Raw genomic sequence first — 23,795 nt, 5'->3', positions numbered from 1 at the left:
ATTTAGGGACAATAAAGATAATTTTATTACTATGTTCGATACCGTGTAGGTCAGTGTTTCTCAACCATATTTATGGTACGACCCCTGGTATGAAAGAATATTTAGCAACCCCTCTTGCTTTTTTCCGAGTGCGTAGGTATATTGAGTATGTATTTTTTTGTAATTCTCCTACTTAATATAATTATCAATTTTTAATTTTTACTTATTTATTTAAGTGATACAATAATTATAACTTAATATATCTAATTGAGAGTGTACCTTAAACCTGCAAGGTTTGTCTGGTATACCTATCTATTGTATTTTTAATTAAATAGTTCTCTTGACCTCTGGCGACCCCCTACGGAAGCTAATGCCTGTTTTCACCAACCGCCTCCTAACGCTAAGTGGTCCCCTAGCGGCCATTAAGGGTACATATCCTTTAAGATTTCACTAATTTTTGTGTGTCACGTTCGTCCTTAGGGCGTAAGAACTTTTGCAAAACATTACTTTTTTTTAAATGTGTTTGTTTTAGGAGATATTTGACCCGCAAAGATCGCTAGGAAACACTTAGTGTTAGGAGACCGTTGGTGAAAACAGGCATAAGAGGCAGGCACCCTCCGGCGGGTCACCACCGATAGGTTGAAAAACACTAGTGTATGTACGTAATCTTACTTCCAAATTCGTTTATTTATTGGAAAGTTGTTGTGTTTTATCATAAGAGACAAGAAATAAGGAAAAAACAAAACATCTAACTTGCATCAAGTCATAATTTAATATTAATACTTGACATAATCTATTGTCTGTCTGTTCACTTTAGATTACAAATAAAAAACATTATTAACTAAAAAAACATTTTAGACGTGGGAGAGCCATGCTTCGGCACGAATGGGCCGGCTCGACCTGAGAAATACCACGTTCGCACAGAAAACCGGCGTGAAACAGTGTTGTTAAATGATTTCGCGGTAACCACACACTTTATAGCGAAAAAGTAGCCTATCTGCTTTCTCGTGGTCTATTCTATATCTGTGCTAAATTGCATAAAAATTGGTCAAGTTGTTCGGGAGATTAGCATGATTAAACGAACTCTTTAGCTTTATATTAATATTAGAAAATAAAGATAACTTTATTTAACTTTAATGTGGATTTAAGGCGACACCTTGATAATTTGGCTGTTGCGATATCGATTTTTCTCAGCAATGACTAAAGCTAAGAAATTAAAGTTCATTGTCAGTATTCATCATGTCTTTGTCTTTGAATTACCCATAGCATAACACGATTGGTCAACTTTTATAACACAGAATAATCAATCAAAAAGACCTCTGTAAAAAGGGATTCCTATTTTGCCAACAGAGGAGAGTGATTTAAGCTCCCAAAATTTGTACATAGATTGGTTCAAGAATACACTTTAATTTGCCCATAGCTTATATGAAATGTATTTATGGTTTTTAAATTACGCGACAAAAACCATTTTGTCGCTTACGCTTACGCCCTTTCCATTTTTTCCATTGCTTCTAAAACAAGCAATCTAAAACATATCCAACACGGTTTTTTACTTTAACGCGGCGTCACCTTATGTTATTCTTTTCCAAACCTTATTCTCCGGAGACCGAGCTAGTAATTAAAATAAATCGTTGGCTTCGCGATTTACGAAAACAATAATTTTCCCGCGAACGCGCGGTGTTCGCGCCTTTTTTATTCCGCCATTTTGTCTTTATGCATTTTTGATGATATCAGAAATGGAACAGTGTTTTATCATGAACATTTTTACATATTTGCAAAGCGAGATTTTATTATACTTTTAAAATAAACTGAATGTTTTGAAATTGAAGATTGTAGAGTTCTGTTGTATATTAATATTTATTGTGCCGGTCCAACTTGTCAGAGTTTCATAATATCGCGAAATGTAGTTTTTGTAAAATGATATAATTTTACGTTTAATATTTTGTATTGACCACAACAAAAAATCTAAAGTGATTGTAAAAATAAGTTCCTGGAAATGACATATTCATTTATATTTGGACTCGAAATACACGTAGGTACAATACTATTTTAACGAAAGAACTCTTTCTCTGTATTTATCAATAGTTAATCTTTGCCGCAATCGGTTGCCAAACAGACATCTAATATCGAAGACAACAAACAAAATCGTGGTCAAGTAGTTTAGGGTCAGCGCACACAAACAGAACTCTACATTTTAAGACAGCTATTCGAAATTGAACTTTACCAACATAAAATGCACGATTTTATATAAAAAGTTGGAGTTTTAAGCTGCATCTCGCTACATTATTGGCACATAGAGCGACGACAATCTTGTAATAAATGTGAACCTTCTTATGTATCAAATAAAGTTTAATTTTGAATAGCTACTTATCACGTCTCGTTGCGTCTCATCAAGAAACGTAATGTTATGGTATGGTATGGTAAAATATGTTATAGTAACTTTACACGTTATGTCTATAAAGGTAACTTAACATTGCAACATCGCGAAACGTTGCGATATTTTTTTTGTATAGAATATAAAGTTCAGTTTAGAATGGTTCATTTTAAAATGTATCCCATCGCCTTGTCACGAAGCAATGTAAACTGATCCTAATGAAAAACGTGGCAATAGGAGAATAACTTTTTTTGTGGCACGGCACCATCTTGGCTTGAATGCGTTGCATTTTCCGAGCGAACGGAGAACGCACTTAAAACTCCACCTTTGGACAGTGAGTTACGTACTTCAAACGTCAAAACGCACCTGCAACATCCAGTCCAGATAATCTTAACCAACAAGACTCTAATATCTTTTCTTATTAACATAAAATGGCGGTATTTTTGTCAAAACAGCCGCGGTTAAGATGGCGTGGATTTGCATACGAACTGTCCCTCGTTAGATTTTAATTTGGCCATTTTTATGCCGCCAATTTGGGGGTAGCTTGTGTAATATTTTGCAAAATTCACACCCCGTTAAGCAAGTCCCATGGTAATTTTAAAATATTAAAAATCTAAAGCCCTCTTCGAAGTTACGCGACAAGCATCCATACTAATATTATATTTGTCCAAAAGTGTGTCTGTCTATTACCTCTTCACGCCTCAACCGCTCAACCGATTTTTAAGAGTGGCCGCATACATACGTTTTCCGTATTCAATTTCCTAATGTGGAATTATGATTTGGAATTCCGCGGGACTAGACTTGAAACTTGAAACGTACTTGCGGAATTCGTCCCGTTCGGAAAAAAAGAAATTTCTACTGATTTTTTTCAAAAAAAAGGGTAAATGACCAAGCGGGTCACCTGATGGAAAGCAACTACCGTCGCCCATGAACACTCACAACATCAGCAGAGCTGCAGGTGCGCTGCCTGCTTTTTAAGAGGGAATACGCTCTTTTCTTAAGGGGAGGTTATTCCTAAATTAGCAGGCCGTTGTCTGTCAGTGCGAATACCGACGTAAAAGACATTAAAATAACATTCATATCAGCGCGCCTTGTACAGTGGCGGTTACGACGATCGCCGCGTCTATGATAGGGCGAAATAGGAGAAAAAAACCTTTTTACTTAGATAAAAAATAGTATAACTAAACATGTATCCGTACATTTCCCTGTAAAATTTTAATAGTAATCGAACTATCCAAATTATTTTTTGATTGAGTCCCTGTAAGTCCTATAAAACTGAAAATGTTTTTAAAATCGAGGTTGTTTCGGATTTTTTTTTTATCCAGTAAAATTATCTGTATTGTGTTTCTAACCATAAAAGTCACTAGTTAAAAGATGTATCTATACATGTATATATTTTTCAGTTTTTTTTTAATGACGCTTTCTTTAAAAATTACTCATTCTAGAAACGTGAATTTGGAATAACCTAGTCTTAAGTCCATGCATTTTGATTTCCGAATACGGAAAACTAATTCGGAAATCGAATTATTAAGGTCACATCACTGCAACTTTACCTGGTTGTAGAGTTTTCATTTTGCAAATATCAAAAAGATCTACACTTAGGGAGTAAAACTTCAATCTTTTTTAAAATTCACACCTTGTTTTAGTCCCTTGGTAAAAAATAAATCTTTCAAATTTTCAGCGTAAGGGGACGAAGTGACGAAAATTTATCATTTTCGTGAAACTTTTTAGCATGTCCCAAGATGCAAGAAATTAATCATTTTAACAAAGTCTTCCCTTAAGGCCCTTCGTCACGTTGGCATATGATAGGTAACCAATAACCACGATTGCGAAGATGTTTATATTGTGGCGGTACCCACAATTTGCCTAACATTCCTGCATCGCGCTATCGAAGTTTCGGAGAACGGCAAAGATATATACAACGACTGAAATTACGTCAGTGGGCTTCGGCCTAACCGAGCATCCTATCTCGCTCGGTCGGAAGATCTTCCTTTTCGGCCGCCACTAACAACGTTAAATTAGTGACCACCGACAAGAACACGCATCCTTCTGGACGTCAATCATCATCAACACTCCCCGCCCCTCCGCACCACGTCAGCAGACATCAAGCATAACCGGGCCGCCTCGACCATAAGCCGCGTTGGAGGTCCGCGCCGGTCGAACCCGCGTCTGGCTTGAACGGGGCAGCCATAGGCTACAACGACCGGTCAACAAGCAGAGCACGGGGTCCCTCTCCTGGTCATTGCACGCGTAGCTTCGGCCCACACCTGACAACACAAGCGCATCGAAGAATACCACAGGTCTTCGGGGGGGAGTGATGTGGCGGTACCCACAATTCGCCTAACATTCCTGCATCGCGCTATCGAAGTTTCGGAGAACGGCAAGATATATACAACGACTGAAATGACGTCAGTGGGCTTCGGCCTAACCGAGCATGCTATCTCGCTCGGTCGGAAGATCTTCCTTTTCGGCCGCCACTAACAACGTTAAAATATCATGTACACACGACGTCGATCATATGCGAATAATTCCTTCAATCTTACTTAAATTAAAAAGTTTTTAGTCTCAGAGACACGGCAAAATGTACGGCTCCCGTGACATAAACCTAATCCATATGACATACTAACATTATAAATCGAAAAATGTATTCTGTCTGAGTTCTGCGGGGCTAAAATGGTCACATTTAGCAATTCTCTCAATCAATTCAGCAAATGAATTGTCAAAACTGTCAAACCGACAAAATGTCAAATCAGTACAAAAATACAGAAATGAATTGCAAGCAGAGTTGCATTTTGCAATTTTAGAAAAATGAATCATATTATGATTCATGTCATGATTCTTCGAGGCAACCATTTTAGCCCCGCTGACCTCTTCACGTCCAAACCGCTGTAACGATTTTGCTGAAAGGTGATACTTTGAGTCCCGAAAAAAGACATTATTATGATACTTTTTATCGAGAAAAAATGTACTGCTCTGAATTCTGAGGCTTTAAACGAAATGTAGCGCAAAGGGTTTGCGGGCGTCATCTAGTATAAGAGAAAATCAACTTACACTTTATTAAGTGTAAGTTGATTTTCTCTGAAAGAAAATTTCAAAGGTCAAAGATCTATGTACCATCGAGGAAATTGATTCCTAGGCAGTTGACGGACCTACGTCATTTGGTCCAATTATGTCAATTCAATGTTAGCTGGATGGGAGGATGGGTTTGACTTAACGCGACCAAATTACTTAGGTCTGCCATCTGTCTAGGAATCAACTTCTCTGATAGTACATTATCAGAAACCATCAAGACCTGTCAATAAGGAAGTTAAAAAGTTACCCAACTAATTACAGAGTTCAAGATTTCATTACCGATAGACGAAAAATAAAGATAAAAGTTTCAAATGTGATCAGGAGCGCTTAGGGCTCCCACACATATTTTGGGAATCCGCATCTGCGGCAAAACTCATAATAAAAATCGGCCAAGTGCGAGTCGGACTCGCGCACGAAGGGTTCCGTACCGTTATAGAGAAAAATTGTCCAAAAGTTGTGTTTTGTATGGGGGTATTTTAATTTATTATTAATTATTAAAGTACACATATAATTAAGGATTCTGTGAAAATTTCAACTGCCTGCCTATTGTCATTATTGATATCGAGCAAAAAAGGCCAAAAAAATCATGTTTGTTGTATGGGAGCCCACTTAAATATTAATTTTATTTTGTTTTCAGTATTTGTTGTTATAGTGGCAACAGATATACACAATCTGTGAAAATTTCAGAACTCTAGCTATAACGGTTCTTGAGATACAGCCTGGAGACAGACAGACAGACAGACAGACGGACAGACAACGAAGTCTTAGTAATAGGGTACCGTTTTTACCCTTTGGGTGCGGAACCCTAAAAATTAAAATGCGATGCCGATTTTTCTTAGTAATAGCAGAGGTAATAGTATATTATATATACTTTAGTAATAGTATGGACATACCTTAAGTCCCGGGAAAGGGCATATGACACTTTTCATTCCGGGAAAACGTACGGTTCGCAAGCGATAAACGTATTTTGGTGTAACGGAGTTTCGGGCGTCATTTGCTGATGTATAAATCATCAATGGATGCAAAAGGAGTTTTGAGAGTCAGTCCTCTCACGTGTGCAGATAACAAACCGGTTTCTATCCGAGTACGCGAAGGAGGGTAATATGTTTTTATGAAAGGAAATAGATAACTTATCTTCAAGTAACGACTCGACAATCGTAAAAACGATAATGGATTTCCTAAATTAATTAAATTTATTTTCGCTGACTTAGGAATTTCAGAGTTGAAGATTTGTTAGACAGTAAAGTTGTAAAGAATTCGTCTCGTCAGGAACTTGAAAATATTTCAAAGTCAGTATTTTCGACTCAAGTAATAAAGTGAATAATTACCATAATAATGATTATACATTTTTGATCAGTGAAGGAGTTTTATAATTCATATCTATACTTCCATACTAATATTAAAAAAACTTGAGAAGTGTCAAGGGACACCCGGATGGAACGAAGTTATAAAAAAAAAAAACAAAAAAATAAACAAAGAAGAGTACCGCCACCCCACCCAGCTAAAAAAATCAAATTTCCCGCTATAGAGGAATGGTAGAATTTTTAATTTCCCGCCATTTGACGTCATCGCCACATTAACGCCCTCTGTCCCTACTTCGCTGGTACTAAAAAGTATCGTTCCAACTTTTTCCGTCTAGCCCCCATTCGCAACGCGCGATAAGGAACTTCGTTCCAATAAATGCGAAAGTATGTCTGTCTATTGATGAAATTTCGTATGGACATACTTTGAGCCCCAGGAAAGGACATAGGATACTTTTTATCCCAAAAAAATGTACGGTTTCCGCGCGATTAACGAATTTATGCGCACAATGGTGTAACTCGTAAATGTCAACTTTAATTTGGAACTTAGTAAAAGTAGAATAATAGTATTTTAAAAAGATAATGCTGAATTTTACGTAATTGACTACGAATAATAAAAACTAGTAATTGAGAATTAAAATTCCCGATCTCAAAAACTACTGAACCAATTTTGATGAAACTTGCAGTATTTCTTAAGTTGAACCATAAACCGTACAGCAAAAAAAAATAATTACTCAAATCGGACTTGTAGTTCCGGAGATATGCGAACACAAACATAAAAACATACATACATAAGTACACTTTTGAAATTTGGCACATTTGTTTAGACGCTGATGTAGACTAACATAATATACATACATACGCGTCGAATTGATAACCTCCTGTTTTTGAAGTCGGTTAAAAGATGTAGTACTCACATAACTCCTTCCCAAGCACCCACGTCTCCGGCTTCGAGTTCACTTCCACCAACACTGTCGGAGTGCACACCAGAAGCACCATCAGATCAGCAATACTCAAGTTAACCAGGAAGATGTTGGTGGAATTCCTCATATCCTTCGTCTTGAGGATGACTATAGGCACCATGACGTTACCAATGACTCCAAGACACATGATCACGATGCAAAAGGTCATGGAAGTGGCCTTTATGTAATACGGAATGGCCGCATACTCCGTGAAGTTCTCGGAGATGTTCTGGTAGCCAAAATCCAGTTTTGAGGCATTCTTGGTGAGGTTGGCTATCGAAATCATGTGTGCGACTTCACATCTTTGAGGCGTTCGGGGCCGCGGCTGGAACAAAAATGGACTAGTTATAATCGATGGTTATAGTTACAATAAGCCGCAGCGTTTTTTAGGTTTTTTTTTTTTTTATATACGGCCCCTCACTTGGGACCTCTTGTTCCTTCCATAAGAAGGGACAATTATTTGCTATTTTTTAACATTGTTACTATAAAGTTTGGTTAAGTATTATTTACTGAGAGTTATTTTCTTTACATTTAAATCATTATTCATATTTACATCAACTTACATCTCAGTTATACAGTTTCTAATTCACTTACAGTTATAATGACATGACATTTAATAACATTTATTCTTTTACATTTATTTATACTTGCATTTATTACTTCTTTTTAGTGACATTTATTATTTTTATAATTATTTATTACATATATTTGTCGGATAAGTCAATAGTACGGAAGTTATTTGACGAAACGCAAACGTCACAATATGGCGTTTCGACGGAGTCTAGTCTGAAGTTCGTGCAATCGACATGGTGGGGTGGTGGAAGGGGACGAGCTTGGCGTCTGACGACGAGCAACCACTTCTCTACCAGTCGTTGTGCGGAACACAAGTCTAGAAACTGTCTAACGTTTCATTATAATCAGTGACTCTACCTAGTGTACTTAAAAAGTGATTAATTATTATAGTGAGTGATTTCAATATAGTGAAGAGTGATATTCTGATTTTTGTTATTAATTTTCCTAATAAACGCTTAAATCAGTTCTTCGTTATAAATTCACTCCTTGCTGCTCGTTCCATCGCCCATAAGCAATGTCGGCCAACGATTCAGGACCATCAAATTCACCTGATCTGACATCAGAAGTGGGATCCGAGCAAGCAAGTAATAAAGAAAACGAAAATAATTGGAAGGCGTTATTCGAAATGCAAAATTCGAATATGAAGGCCTTGATTGAGGCTCTCAAGCAGCCACAACGATCAACAGAGCATATGAATCTGCCGGAGTTCGATCCAGATAAGTCTGACGCAGACGCTCAATCGTGGTGTTCTACTTCAGATATGTGTTTTGCGGACGTTCCTATGGAAGGCGGCCAATTGATCGTCACTCTGAGTAAGGCACTCAAGGGATCAGCATCAACGTGGCTTTCTCAGGTATCTTATCCAGGAATGACATGGGCGGAGTTCAAAGATTTGTTTACTGCACGATTTATGATAACAGAGACTGTCGCGGGTACTCTTATTAATCTCAGCAATGACAAACCTAAAGAAAATGAGACCTTAGCGGCATACGGAAGTAGAGTCATGACGTCACTTTACAACCGCTGGAAAAATTCGACCGTAGAGCAAATAATTGTGTCGACAACGCTCGCACACATCTCACAATTTGACGCGAGATTACAGAGATTGGCATTTACTTCGGACATAAATACTCGACAGAAATTGCAGCAGGAACTCCAAGCGTTCTCCTACCTAAAACGCAAGTCAAATACTTCCGCCCCAGAGCAGAAAACGTTCGAGACAAAACGTGTCAAATTAAGTTCGTCAGCCGTTAAATGTTTTCATTGTGGCAAGATTGGACATAAATTGGTGAACTGCTCACTGAGACTAAAGAATGGTAAAGGAAATATGAAGGCACAGACTTCTCAGCAAGTTACAAGACCGAACCAGCAGGCGCAGTCTACCAGCTCGAAGATCGTCTGCTTCAAATGTGGAAAACCGGGACACATCTCAGTACGCTGCCCTGATGGAGGAGGCTCCGAAGTGCAAAGCAGCGAACGACGTGTCGACGTATGTGTAGTTGACCCTCCAACCGGAACACTAAAACATCAAGGTCAGTTTTTCATATTCCATTATGACTCAGGATCAGAATGTTCGTTAATTAAAGAAAGTATTTCGTCGAAGTTTAGTGGTAAACGTATTCAAAACATTATTACTTTAAAAGGAATAAGCCAGTCAGCTGTATTAAGTACTATTCAGATATCTTGTGTTGTAGAAATTGAAAATAATTTTATTGAAATTTTGTTACATGTTTTGCCAGACCTTTATTTACGTAGCGATATCATAATTGGTCGAGAAATATTAGTTCACGGATTCAGTGCCTGCATGACAGCGACTCAATTCAGAATTTTTAAAAGTACCCACGTAAATAATGATAATGTATCGGACGTTCTTTGTGTCAATAATAGTAAACAGTCCCCGCGTAACGATTTCAGTGATATAATTACCGATGTTTCAATCGAACAAAAACTCGAAATAGTCTCTGTTCTAAATAAGTACGCTAGTTATTTTATAACCGGTATGCCTCAAACGCGAGTTACGACGGGTGAATTAGTGATTCGTTTAGTAGACCCCCATAAAACTGTGCAACGAAGACCGTACCGATTAAGTGCAGAAGAACGAAGGATAATGCGTGAGAAGGTTAGTGAGTTATTGAAAGCTAATATTATTCGGCCAAGTGATTCACCATTTGCGAGTCCTGCACTCTTAGTTAAGAAACGGGACGGATCAGATAGAATGTGTATCGACTACCGAGAACTTAACAGCAACACCGTTCCGGACCGATATCCGTTACCGCTTATTTCTGACCAAATATCACGTTTAAATGGTGCGCGTTTCTTCAGTAAATTGGATTGTGCGTCAGGCTTTCATTTAATACCAATTAAATCTGAGGAGTCTATACAGCGTACGGCTTTTGTAACGCCGGATGGTCAGTACGAATATTTAGCTATGCCGTTCGGACTCAGAAATGCAATATCGGTTTTTCAGCGATCTATTGTAAAAGCCCTCGGTGAATTAGCTAATACCTTCGTTATAATTTATGTTGACGATGTTTTGATAATATCAGAGACAGTAAGCCAGGGTATCGAAAGACTTAATTTAGTTTTAGAAGTTTTAACCAAAGCAGGGTTCTCATTGAATTTGAAAAAGTGTTCCTTTATGAAAACTGAACTTGAATTTTTAGGATATGAAATTAGAGAGGGCGAGATTAGGCCTAATCGCAGAAAAGTAGAAGCACTATCCGAGCTGCCACCGCCGACTACGGCAACTCAGTTGAGGCAATTTATTGGGTTAGCTACATATTTTAGACAATTTGTACCAAATTTTTCTCGTATTATGGGACCTCTTTATAGAATGACGTGTAATAAAGTAACATTTAATTGGCAAAAGCGACATGAAGATATTAGACAAAATGTTATTTCTATTCTTACGAAAGAGCCGGTTTTAATGATTTTTGATCCCGGTTATCCTATAGAGCTACACACCGACGCGAGCTCGGACGGATATGGAGCAATTTTATTTAACGTTGTAGACGGTAAACGTAGAGTGGTTGCATATTTCAGTAAAAGAACCTCCCCTGCGGAGACGCGGTATCATAGTTACGAACTCGAAACTTTAGCTGTTGTAAATGCAATAAAACATTTTCGACAGTATTTACATGGAAACAAATTTACGGTTATAACTGATTGTAACTCATTAAAATCATCTCGTAAGAAAATTGATTTGACACCGCGAGTCCATAGGTGGTGGGCCTATTTACAAAGTTTCGATTTTGACATCGTTTATAATAAAGGTAAAGATTTGGCACATGCCGACTTTTTATCGCGTAATCATCTTCCGCCAGTTGATATTTCACAAAATAATAATAAGTCGAATGAAGTCCCTCATAAAATTGTAAATTTAACCGAATTGACAGGAGATTGGTTACTAGCTGAACAAAAACGTGATACCGAAATATCAAAACTTTTGTCTGACTTAAATAACGGACAGCTAGATGTTGATATTGCTAAATCATATGAAATACGTAAGGGTATACTTAACCGAAAAATTCAACGTAACGGACGCACTAAATGTTTGCCTATATTGCCCAGGGCATTGCGATGGTCGGTAGTTAGTAACGTACATGAATCACTAGTTCATCTCGGCTATGACAAGACATTAGAAAAACTTTATGATTTTTATTGGTTTGAAGGTATGTCGCGTTACGTTAAAAAGTTCATAGATAACTGTATTACCTGTAAAGTCTCTAAATCACATTCCGGTAAGGTCCAAGCGGAGTTACATCCAATACCGAAAGTGTCCTCGCCTTGGCACACAGTACATATAGACGCAACTGGTAAGCTGAGCGGAAGAAATGACTCAAAAGAATATGTTTTCGTATTAATTGATGCCTTCACAAAATACGTTTTATTGTTTCATGCTACAAATATTGATTCGAAGAGTAGTATTAGGGCCGTAAAAGATAGTGTTGCATTATTTGGAACTCCTACGCGAATAATAGCAGACCAAGGCCGATGCTTTGCGAGCAAAGAATTTAAAGAATTTTGTGACTCGAGTAACATTAATTTACATTTGATAGCAACTGGTTCATCTCGTGCAAACGGACAGGTAGAGCGCGTAATGTCTGTATTAAAATCGATGTTAACAACGGTAGAGACTAAAAATCGGTCATGGCAGGATTCTCTTGGTGAAGTTCAGCTTTCTATCAATTGCACGATAAATAAAACGACAAGATCGAGCCCTCTAGAACTATTAATTGGGAAGGTAGCGCGTCCTTTATCTCTGATGGTATATGATGATGATGATGAGATCATAGTTGATTTAAATACTGTGAGGGAAGATGCTGTGCGAAATATTGACAGAGCCGCGTCCTATGACAAAGGTAGGTTTGATAAAAATAAGGCAAAAATTAAAAAGTTTAATGTAGGTGACTTTGTGCTTATTATGAACGAAGAACGTAATCAAACAAAACTGGACCCCAAGTTTAAGGGCCCATTTGAAGTGGTAGAAGTTTTGGAAGGAGATCGCTATACATTAAAGGCACTGAATTCGAACCGAAAATATAAGTACGCTCATGATAGATTACGCAGAATGCCCGAAAATCAGAGTATAACTGACGATTTTGAGGAACTAAATAGTAATGATGACGTGGATACTAATTAAGTTTACAAATTGATGAGACTGTACCAGAGATTGTCGTGTAGCCGTAGCTCGATAGAAATCGGTGTCAACTTTGAGTTGTCCGTGAGCACGCGGTAAGCAGTCAACTCTGGTGGAGATCGGGTTTCATTGGAAACCAGGGAGCCCTAGGCTAATATGAGATGTGGTCGCAGACCACAGTGCTGTGTTGAGAGATATCAATTATTGTAAGACTTAATTGTGTAGCGTACGTTATTTTCTTTGCGAGTCTTTTGAGACAACTGGAATGATTATTTTCATCATAAGTGATAGCAAAATTGTCAGTTGATACTCTGTAATGATTATGTAAGTGGATATTAAAATTACTTAAGACTTAGTGATTATTTTCAGTGACTGTTATAAGTGATTTTAATTAATTAGTGAGTACTGAGTAGTATTAAATTATTTTTGTTTGAATTAAAGATTCAAAGAGTAAAAATGATTTTCTTTTTCTTTAATAGAGGTCAGGAATGACCGAACAACATGATACTGTGTCATAAAATTTGTTACAGGATATCACACAGAGACGTGTGACTCGCAGGATGGCCGTGTCGGATAAGTCAATAGTACGGAAGTTATTTGACGAAACGCAAACGTCACAATATGGCGTTTCGACGGAGTCTAGTCTGAAGTTCGTGCAATCGACATGGTGGGGTGGTGGAAGGGGACGAGCTTGGCGTCTGACGACGAGCAACCACTTCTCTACCAGTCGTTGTGCGGAACACAAGTCTAGAAACTGTCTAACGTTTCGTTATAATCAGTGACTCTACCTAGTGTACTTAAAAAGTGATTAATTATTATAGTGAGTGATTTCAATATAGTGAAGAGTGATATTCTGATTTTTGTTATTAATTTTCCTAATAAACGCTTAAATCAGTTCTTCGTTATAAATTCACTCCTTGCTGCTCGTTCCATCGCCCATAAGCAATGTCGGCCAACGATTCAGGACCATCAAATTCACCTGATCTGACATATTTATTATTATTATATTATTAAATTTCTTTTTTATATTTTTGTTATTTCTCTATTTTCCGTCTGTTAATTTTATTACATATTCTTACATATTTCTTAAAATATATAATTCTTGTCTTGACATTTCTTTTTACTATAAATAGCATTTTAATAGTAAAATGCGTTTTTTAGGTTTAAAATAAAACTTAAAAAGTACCACAAAAAAGATTAAAATTACAAGAGCGACGCCGTGTGTAGTGCGCAGCACTGCGGGGCTAAAATGGTCGCTTTGAAGAATCATGACATGAATCATAATATGATTCATTTTTCTAAAATCGCTAAATGCAACTCTGCTTGCAATTCATTTCTGTATTTTTGTACTGATTTGACATTTGTCAGTTTGACAGTTTTGACAATTCATTTGCTGAATTGATTGAGAGGAATTGCTAAATGTGACCATTTTAGCCCCGCTGTACTTCTGGTAATTCGAACTATAGAAAATATACAGGTGGTAACAAAACAATGTGATAAATATTAGGGTGTGTATATAACTGTATATAATATTTTAGGGTGTGTATATATTATTGTCTCTTATATTAAGTTCACTGTGAAAATAGCAGCTCTGAAAGAGCTATTTTTCGGTCATTTATATGGCCAAGCGGCCGTGTGTAATGAATTTTCCCATATAAAAGTAAAAATTGCTACTCTTATAACGCTGCTACTTTGACAGTGAATTTTATACAGGGGAACCTTAAATATTATCACTTTGTTACGTGACCCTGTATGCAATAGAATATACAGTGTGTTAGTGTAAACACCGTTATCCTTGAAACCATCAAAATATGAGCCCGTCAAAATGAACAACTTTTTCTATGAGAACAATGCTGCAAAACAAAAAAATGCCGTCTTCATACCCATACGGATGCCCGGATCGGCAATTTGTATGGGTATGAAGACGGATTTTTTTGAGTTCCCAGCATTGTTCTCATAGAAAGAGTTGTTCATTCTGACTTGCTCATTTGATGGTTTCAAGGATAACGGTGTTTACACTAACATCTTGTAGAAGTATCCTCTCTTTTGGCAGTCGGTTAAAAAGTAACGTGTCGTCTTCTTGTGTAGATTTTAATCTTTCAATCGCTGTAAAATTCCACATCATGTCTCAAAGTCAGCTGACCACTATGTTTAGTTTACGTACATTAAAATACTTTGGCATTACCTATTTTTTTACCTAGCGCCTAATGGACAGGTGTTTCAAATCAGGGCTTTTCAAAGTGAATCATATCCATTTTTAGTACATTTTGTTTTAAAAATAGTACCGAGAGTTTTGCTTGGCGTTTTAATAATGTTAAAGAAGTTTAAATAAAATTATATCAATGAACAAGATTGTCTTGATAGTAAGTATAAGAAAAAAAACGTTCCGTCTTTAAAAAAAACTGAATTAATTAGAAGTAACTAATTCTATTATCAACATCAGAATCATCAAAATGATTTCGTTCAATGAATCTATAGTCAAAATAATTTAAGGTGGCACCAGCGGTCATTGACCCTCCTAGTCTAGCAGCTATGTGAAAAATGCTCGCACTGTATTATATAACTTAAGAAAAATAAATTAACTACTATTAATATAGATTCATCGGAAAACCTCTGTTAACTCAGTACGATAAATTATCTTCAACTATTTATGAGTTCGAAGTCATATTATACTGCGTAATTACTCAGTTCACATCGAGTATGCAAAATACGATATCGCCCTAAAGCTCTGGTTTCCTCCAAGAGTGGTGCCGTGTGGAGGCCGTGATGCAGCGGTGAATGACGTCACTAGAGCGTTGTCCATGTGGGCGGTATGGCGCGGTTACCCAGAGAAAGGTGTCAATTACCGTTCTCTAGGAAACCGCGCCATATTACTTACATAGACAACGTTCTAGTGACGTCATTCACCGCTGTATTGCGGCCGCTGCATGACGGCGCGGCGCCGCTTTTGGAAGAAACCAGAGCTTAAAGACTATAAACATCTGTCACTTCATTGTCAATTGCGGTTTGTATATGAAAACGTCAAATGATGAAATATGTGTTTTTTACAGGGGGTCAATGACCGTTACGGACACATCTCTGCAATTTGAGAATAGACTCACTGCGAACTTAACTTGTTGTTGCATTGGGGCCAAAACTTTTATGATAAACATAGTAAGCATATGCGTTACGGTACATTAGGTATATATAAATCATTGCGACTCCATATTGATATGTTAAACATATATTTTGTATGTTACGGACCATAAATTATGAATGAGGAAAAGCCTTTAGCCGCGTATATTTGGCACTATTAGGCCGCGTTCATACTAAATACATCCACAGCCGAACATAGAACCGGAATTTTTGGAAGTCGGTTAATCAGCGGCCGAAAGTTAGGGAACGCTACACTGTACACAGGCTATATTCTATAGTAATTTACTAGCTAAAAGCCACAGACATAGATCAAGATAGATACCTCATAGCGCCCCATTTGTATGAAAACGAGCGTGTCACTTTTTTACTACCTGTGACGTAGCGTGCCCATTATCTAGGCCAACGTTTCTATTTGAATTTATACACCTCAATACGGCACTTTTAGGCATTTAGGCATTTTTAAAATTCCGATTGACGTCCAATTCCGATAGCAGACTAAAGAACAGACTTTCGAAAGACGAGCATTGCTCGTCGTTTGGGACCGCGACATGGCAATTGGCACGTGAAGTACATTTTCATGCGGTATCTATCTTGATCTATGTCTGTGCTAAAAGCCGAGCTTTGAGAGAGCTCGCGTCGTCACACCTTGACTGACTGATGAGTGATGATAACACATTTACATATAAATAGAAATTACTATATGAGCACAAATCAATAGGCGTTATAGTTTTTCCATAAAGCGTACCACAAAGTGTACAGGTTGTTGGATATAATATTCGCTCGCCCTGATTATCTATACATATAAATTTTCTAATTCATAAACTACAATACGTTATTACTATGTAAGTATCTAAACACACCATGCCGAAGTTCCGCGGCGGAATTTCCGCATGATTCCGCCTGCAATGTATTTTAATTACCAATGACACCATGCCGAAATTACGTCGCGTTATATTGTATGCGTTTGACTTTGCTGACGCAATCATGCGGAATTTCCGCCGCGGAAGTTCAACCTAGTGTGTTTAGACACTAAGAGTCAGCGATAGCCAGAATTCGTCATTTTATAAAAGCTGAAAGTTTTTCTGTATTTGACCCCTATAAAGGGAAAAAACGACCATCAACTATGGAGTTTCGGTCGCGGTTACTTTAGGAGGTACTCAGTTCTGAAGGTACCTAACCTTCGATGAAGTATAAAGATATATTCGGAACGTAGTACCTTATCGCACATTGCGCATTAGGCTAGCCTGAAAAAGTTGTAACGACACGTTTTTATTAGTAACTGCATGGTAGGAGCAGAGGGCGTTGCTAGTATTCCTGTGCGTCAACTTTTTTGAGAATAAAGTACAGCGGCGCGTTGTTAGTATTCCTGGGCGTCAATAGATGGCGTTTTTTAAATATTTTTTTGAGTGTATGTGTATACAGGTTTTTTGAACATAAGAAATAACTTAGTTCCATTCGGGTGTCCCTTGACACCTCTCAAGTTTTTTTTATTATATTTTATTTTATTCGGGGTAACTGAAGGAATCTCGTCTCCAACTGGCGGACATCTTTTACAATTGCTTTCCACTCAAGTACTAGATTTTGAGGTAGTTATACACCATTGACGTCGTCTTTAAGTTAATAATCGACAATATTTGTCCATCATTGGCCAACCAGGCTTTAATATTTACATAAGCAAGTCCTGCAAGTTGAACTAATGTAACCGATCCTTAAAAACTATAAAAAGTAACTGCTAATAACACTAGTTCAACCGATGGGATCTTTTTGTCCCGTAGAATATAAAACTAATAGATGGTCAGATGTTAATCTGGTTTTTCGATAAAAATGTTTAAAGTCTATACAACAAAATGGAAAACTGGAAATTTGCAATGTGTAAAACGTGGCCAAAAAATGAGGCCATTATGCTGTTTTTGGGGCCATTTTGAAATTTAAAGCTACATAGCTCTATGGCATTAATTTTCCATGTATGAAGATTTCTGTCAAATTGGCTTACCACATATCCTGAGTTTGGAAGTCCTTGTTTGATTATGAAAAAGGCGAAGTTAAAAAAATAATTTCCTTTTTTAAGTCGGTTAAAAATAGAGATAAGTTGCTAAACAACTCCCGACATAAGAGTACTATAGACGCACTGTGCACGAAATACTAAAGTACTACTCGAAAATTCGGAAAGGTGGATGGTTAATATTTTTGTATGTAGGTTTATAATTATCATGTACAAAAATTAATGAATGGCTAAGAAAAATTAATCTGTAGAGATAAGGAATATTACACAAAGATAGGAGCAGAGGACGCTACTAGGAATCTGGAATTCTTCCTACTCCTCCTATTTTCTTCTGATTAATTTCGTTGCGGGTCCCAAGACAGCTTTAGCATGTCCCTCGGGCTCCCTGAGATCATATCAAAGGGTTTTCGTGGTTGGATGCCGCTGTCGATCCTGGCGACACAGGAGATACAGTGGTGGGAATGTGTGGTGGGCCAAAGCCCGTTTAAAAAAAAAAAAAAAAAAAAGAGGACGCTACTACTTACTGACTGACATACAGTAAACAATCCGATAACATAGGGGCAATCACTTATTGTTTTCCTTATATTCCAACGATCCTTGAAACTTACTAACTTTATCATCTGACTAATATATCTAGCTATACCACAGACATATTATATAAAGATAGATACCGCATGTGTACCTATATACTTCGCGTGCCATATCGCGTTCCCAAACGACGAGCAACACTCGTCTTTCGAAAGTCTGTTCTTTAGTTTGCTATAAGAATCGAAATTTTAAAAATGTCTAAATGCCTAAAAGTGCCGTATTGAGCTGTAAAAATTCAAATAGAAACGTTGGCCATCTTGGACACGATTCTTATTATCGGTACGTCACAGTAGGTAGTAAAAAAGTGACACGCTCGTTTTCATGCAAATGGAACGACATGCGGTATTTATCTTGATATATGTCTGTGGGCTATACGTAAAATTCACACTTTTTTATTTCAAATGATTTTCCCGCTACCTTATCACGTAAAAATATCCACAGCCGAACATACAGGGTGTAACAAAAATAAGTGATAATACTTTGGGGTGTGTACGTGTTCCTTGTAGAGAGTCCACTGTGAAAGTAGCAGCGCTGAAAGACCAACAATTTTTTTCACTTTTGTATGGGGAAACTCGTGACGCTCGGGCCGTTGCCCATACAAAAGTGAAATTTTTTTTTCGTCTTTCAGCACTGCTACTTTCACAGTGAACTCTCTACAAGGAACACATACACACCCTAAAGTATTATCACTTATTTTTGTTACACCCTGTATAACCTCCTCGTTTTTTGGAAGTCGGTTCAAAATAGAGATCAACAATCCACTAGCAATAATCGCGCGAGCGATTGCTGGGTGTCATGAATGTCACAAACAATGGTGTCTATAGTGATTGATTGCAATCGTATTGTTTTGCCTGATACGTGATACGAAATTGCTATTTTGGAGCAATTATCGCGCAATAATTGCAATCGCATTGATCTCGCAAGATACGTCATACGGGGGCCGGTTCTATATCCTCCATCTATGCAAAAAACGAACATTATTAGGTATTTAGCCACTTAATCCACTTACACGTGGGAGAGCCATGCTTCGGCACGAATGGGTCGGCTCGACCGGCGAAATACCACATTCTCACAGAAAACCGGCGTGAAACAGCGCTTGCGCTGTGTTTCGCCGAGTGAGTGAGTTTACCGGAGGCCCAATCCCCTACCCTATTCCCTTTCCTACCCTCCCCTATTCCCTTCCCTTCCCATCCCTACCCTACCACCTTATTCCCTCTTCAAAGGCCGGCAACGCACCTGCAGCTCTTCTGATGCTGCGAGTGTCCATGGGCGACGGAAGTTGCTTTGCATCAGGTGACCCGTTTGCTCGTTTGCCCCCTTATTTCATTAAAAAAATTTTATTAATTATGGCTAAGAACACTCTTGATCACACTAACTTTCTAGCAAAAAAAGACCAAAATAGGCAACTTCGCTTAGATGCTGGACAACGTACACTGGACAGACACACACACAGAAAGACAGACAGAGATACAGACAACACTTTCATTAAGGACCTGTTTTACCACTTCCTGATAAGTCCCGGATAAGCTTACACTACTTAACTTGACAGATAGAGTATGGAGAATCTGTCAAAAAAGTTGTGGATACCCTATTAGGCACTTTATCAGTAAGTGGTAAAAACAGCCCCTAAATCTCTGTTTTCGTGGGTTAAAAATCATATTAAATCCAGAGTTAACTTTAACCCCTATCTGTGCAAGTGGATCTGAAGGGATAGAAAATGTATTGTTGTCGAAGATATATTGTGTGGTTAAAGGGATATAAAGGCAATATTGCGGTTTCTAAAACTAATATCCACACAAAACATTGTTACATAATGTCCATGTTGGCACATGATTGACTAAATATATAATACTAGCTGTCCCAGCAAACGTTGTTTTGCCATAATATAAAGTATTTCGCCCATATTATTTTATTAAAGTGACTAAATAAGTATGTCACCATGGCAACGTCCATCGCTATCCCGTCGCACAAACAATGGTCGCCGTCAGTCTCGAGTTGAAATAATTTACTATTATTTATTCAACAAATGCACTTATCAATATAAAAAGTACCCAGTAGCCGATTCTCAGACCTACTGAATATATGCATATAAAATTTGGTAAAAATCAGTAAATCCGTTTCGGAGGAGTACGGTAACTAACATTGTGACACGAGAATTTTATAAAAAGATAAGGAAACGTGTAGACGGGGTCTATCTATATTAAGGTACCTATCTCTATTCTCTATCTTGTTTTCTCTCTATTAACATATTATTTTTAAGCTAATTGATAGCTATAATCGCAGGCTTTGAACGTGACGACCGAACCAAGTAATTCCGTAACGAAAATAACCTAACACCCCCCACTCCAACCGTCACAGCGGTGCGGCGTTGCCACTGTGCCGGTCGGTGTGATGTTGCCAGATTTCAGCCCGGTGTTTGTGTGCGTGCGCCTTGACGTATGCGAATTATAATTGCATAAGTTGATAAAAAAGCTATGCAATAGGTTTACCGCGTCAGTCCTCTAGTGCCTCACGTATTTTTATCCAATATACTTATTTTACAAAATTAGAGAACAAACGAGTAAACGGAACACCTGATTGTAAGCAAACGTTGTTTCATAAAATATTATATCCACGGCCGAACATAATTTAACCTCCTTCTTTTTCGGAAGTCGATTAAAAATACAAAGGAAGATTTTATACCTTTAAATAATAATAATATAATAATATCTATGGACGCTTCACACCACGTCAGTCTGGGCCCGTGCTAAGTACCTGAAGGACTTGTGTTACGGGTACCAGACAACGGAAATATATTTAATACTTTTATACTATACATACATTTAAGATTTTTATTATATAATACACATATTTAATACACATCCATGACCCAGGAACTTTGAAAACTTTTTGTTCCGTCGGCGGGATTTGAACCCGCGACCCCCGGCTTGAGCTACCAACGCGCTCACCACTGAGCCACAGAGGTCGTCAATATTAAAGGTTATTTTTATTTCTCCCGTTGGGTTTTTTTGAAATTTCACTACCAATAAAGTAACAATGAAGCCAAAAATGGCCGCTTTTATTAATTCTAATTAAAATTTTAGAGTTTTTATTTTTAGTGCTGCTTGGTCATTAACCTTTAAATGCCAGAAGTAGTATGGGGGTCGTTTTTACCCACTAGCTCTTTGTCGCGACTTCACTAGTAAAATATATGGCTTAAACTTAAAATCGCTAAATCTACGTTGCTAACATGCTAATAATATAATCGGAGATGTTTTTTTTTTATGAAAGAAGGGGGCAAACGAGCAAACGGGTCACCTGATGGAAAGCAACTTCCGTCGCCCATGGACATTCACAGCATCAGAAGAGCTGCAGGTGCGTTGCCGGCCTTTTAAGAGGGAATAGGGGAGGGTAGGGATGGGAAGGGAAGGGAATAGGGGAGGATAGGGAAGGGAATTGCGCCTCCAGTAAACTCACTCACTCGGCGAAACACAGCGCAAACGCTGTGTTTCACGCCGGTTTTCTGTGAGAACGTGGTATTTCTCCGGTCGAGCCGGCCCATTCGTGCCGAAGCATGGCTCTCCCACGTATGAATTATAATAATCGCTTACTACTAGGAAATTTTAGGGAACTAATACTAGGAAATTTGTATTTTTAGATTCCATTTTATACTTGTCCCATCTCTTTTATTCTTCGTCTGTACTAGGCAATAATAATAGTATTAAAAAACTAAAATACACGCCTTTTTCCAAATTAGAATTACCTAATTAGTAATTAGACTACAGCTGGAGATAATTGAAAATCGTGCTCAAACATTCCGTTACATACATACAGCCGAAAGCTAATAAAAATGTGTTAATTACAAAGAGGATAGATTTGTTTGTTTGCATTGATAATGTTTGTTGGCATAGATAATATAGAGTAGACCACGGGGACAAACATACTTACACTTTTTTATCACGGGCGAATATTATAAATTCAAATTCAAATATCTTTATTTCAGACTACAGTGGCTGCGTTCCAGATGACGTTAATTTTGACCAAAACGCTCAAAACGTCCCCTTCTGCCGTTCCCTTTGGCGACCGGGGTCGTTTTGATCGCGGCTATGACGTCACTCATGACGTCATCATTTTCGCTCAAAACGACCCTTGACGAAGATGGGTCAAAGTGGGCGTTCTAGTTTTTTTTTTAAATTTAACGTAACTATATCGCGAAAGCCATGTTCGGAAAGTTTTCAGGAGAGAGTAGAGACAAAAAAACTTTATATTATTTCATTACAAATAATATTTTAATCAAATAAATTGAATAACATTTAATGAAATATTTTGATTGGAAAATAATTTGACCTTTCATTTAAAATAATAAATTGTTTTAAATGAAAGGTCAAATGATTTCTTACAAAATATAATAATTAATACTAATTTTCATCTTTCCTATACCTGTTGACTTACTCGTACTTGACTAAGCATTAAGCGGTATTGTTACCTAAAGTTTATATGTATATTGTGACAATAGTCAATATTCAAAGTACATGTGGTTATGTTATTAAAATATGATTCAATGTGAAAACTCAAATATAATACAAGTTTAACTATACTAAAATATGAGTACTTAAGTAAAAAAAATGTAATACTAAAAACGAAACAAATATAATGTTATGTATTTTATTTGTAAAATAAATGTAACTATAAACAATAAAATTACTTTTATTTACGACTTGAAGAAAAGAATCGTAATATCTAAGTTCGGTTCAATGTACCTATGTATAAAAAAAATATACTTAGTTCTTTTTTTAAACTTTTCCCAAAACGCTCAAAACGATCCATAATCCGTTCCACTTGGGTTTGTATCATTGACGCTCACAAGCTAGTGGAACGGGAAAAACTATGGTCTTGAGCGTGAGCGTTTCTAACGTCATCTGGAACGCGGGGAGTGTGGTCTATTGGTTAGTATTACAAAAATTAAAAATTATTAGGGTTATTTAAAAAAAGAACAAAACATAACTTAAAGTAAATAATTAAAACTAAACAAAAATCATGCACCTCGTTTAGAACTATGAGCGAATATATCCTGGAAGTCTGCTCTCGAATTATAAAGGGCGTACTAGTTTTACGCAAATTTTACGGGGGTACCTACTAGTTTTATGTGGGCGAAGCGGAGTAGCTTCTAGAAGTTGACGAAAAAGATGAG

The 23,795-nt window shown here is 37.4% G+C and overlaps 1 protein-coding gene across 2 annotated transcripts in view; it reads right to left on the bottom strand.

Annotated features, from left to right (window-relative positions):
• LOC121737646 (thyrotropin-releasing hormone receptor-like) overlaps positions 1 to 23,795 on the bottom strand; it is a 122,043-nt gene that overhangs the window by 32,892 nt on the left and 65,356 nt on the right. For both annotated transcript variants that reach the window (XM_042129305.1, XM_042129304.1), the window contains exon 2: positions 7,644 to 8,013. In XM_042129305.1, the coding sequence (XP_041985239.1) occupies positions 7,644 to 7,974 (331 nt within the window). In that variant the 5' untranslated portion in view covers positions 7,975 to 8,013. The remainder of the gene's footprint in view (positions 1 to 7,643; positions 8,014 to 23,795) is intronic.

Source organism: Aricia agestis, chromosome 21 (assembly GCF_905147365.1).
Source record: "Aricia agestis chromosome 21, ilAriAges1.1, whole genome shotgun sequence".
Lineage (NCBI taxonomy): Eukaryota > Metazoa > Arthropoda > Insecta > Lepidoptera > Lycaenidae > Aricia > Aricia agestis.
The sequence above is the reverse complement of the archived record's forward strand: the minus strand, read 5'-3'. Positions and strand labels throughout refer to the sequence as shown.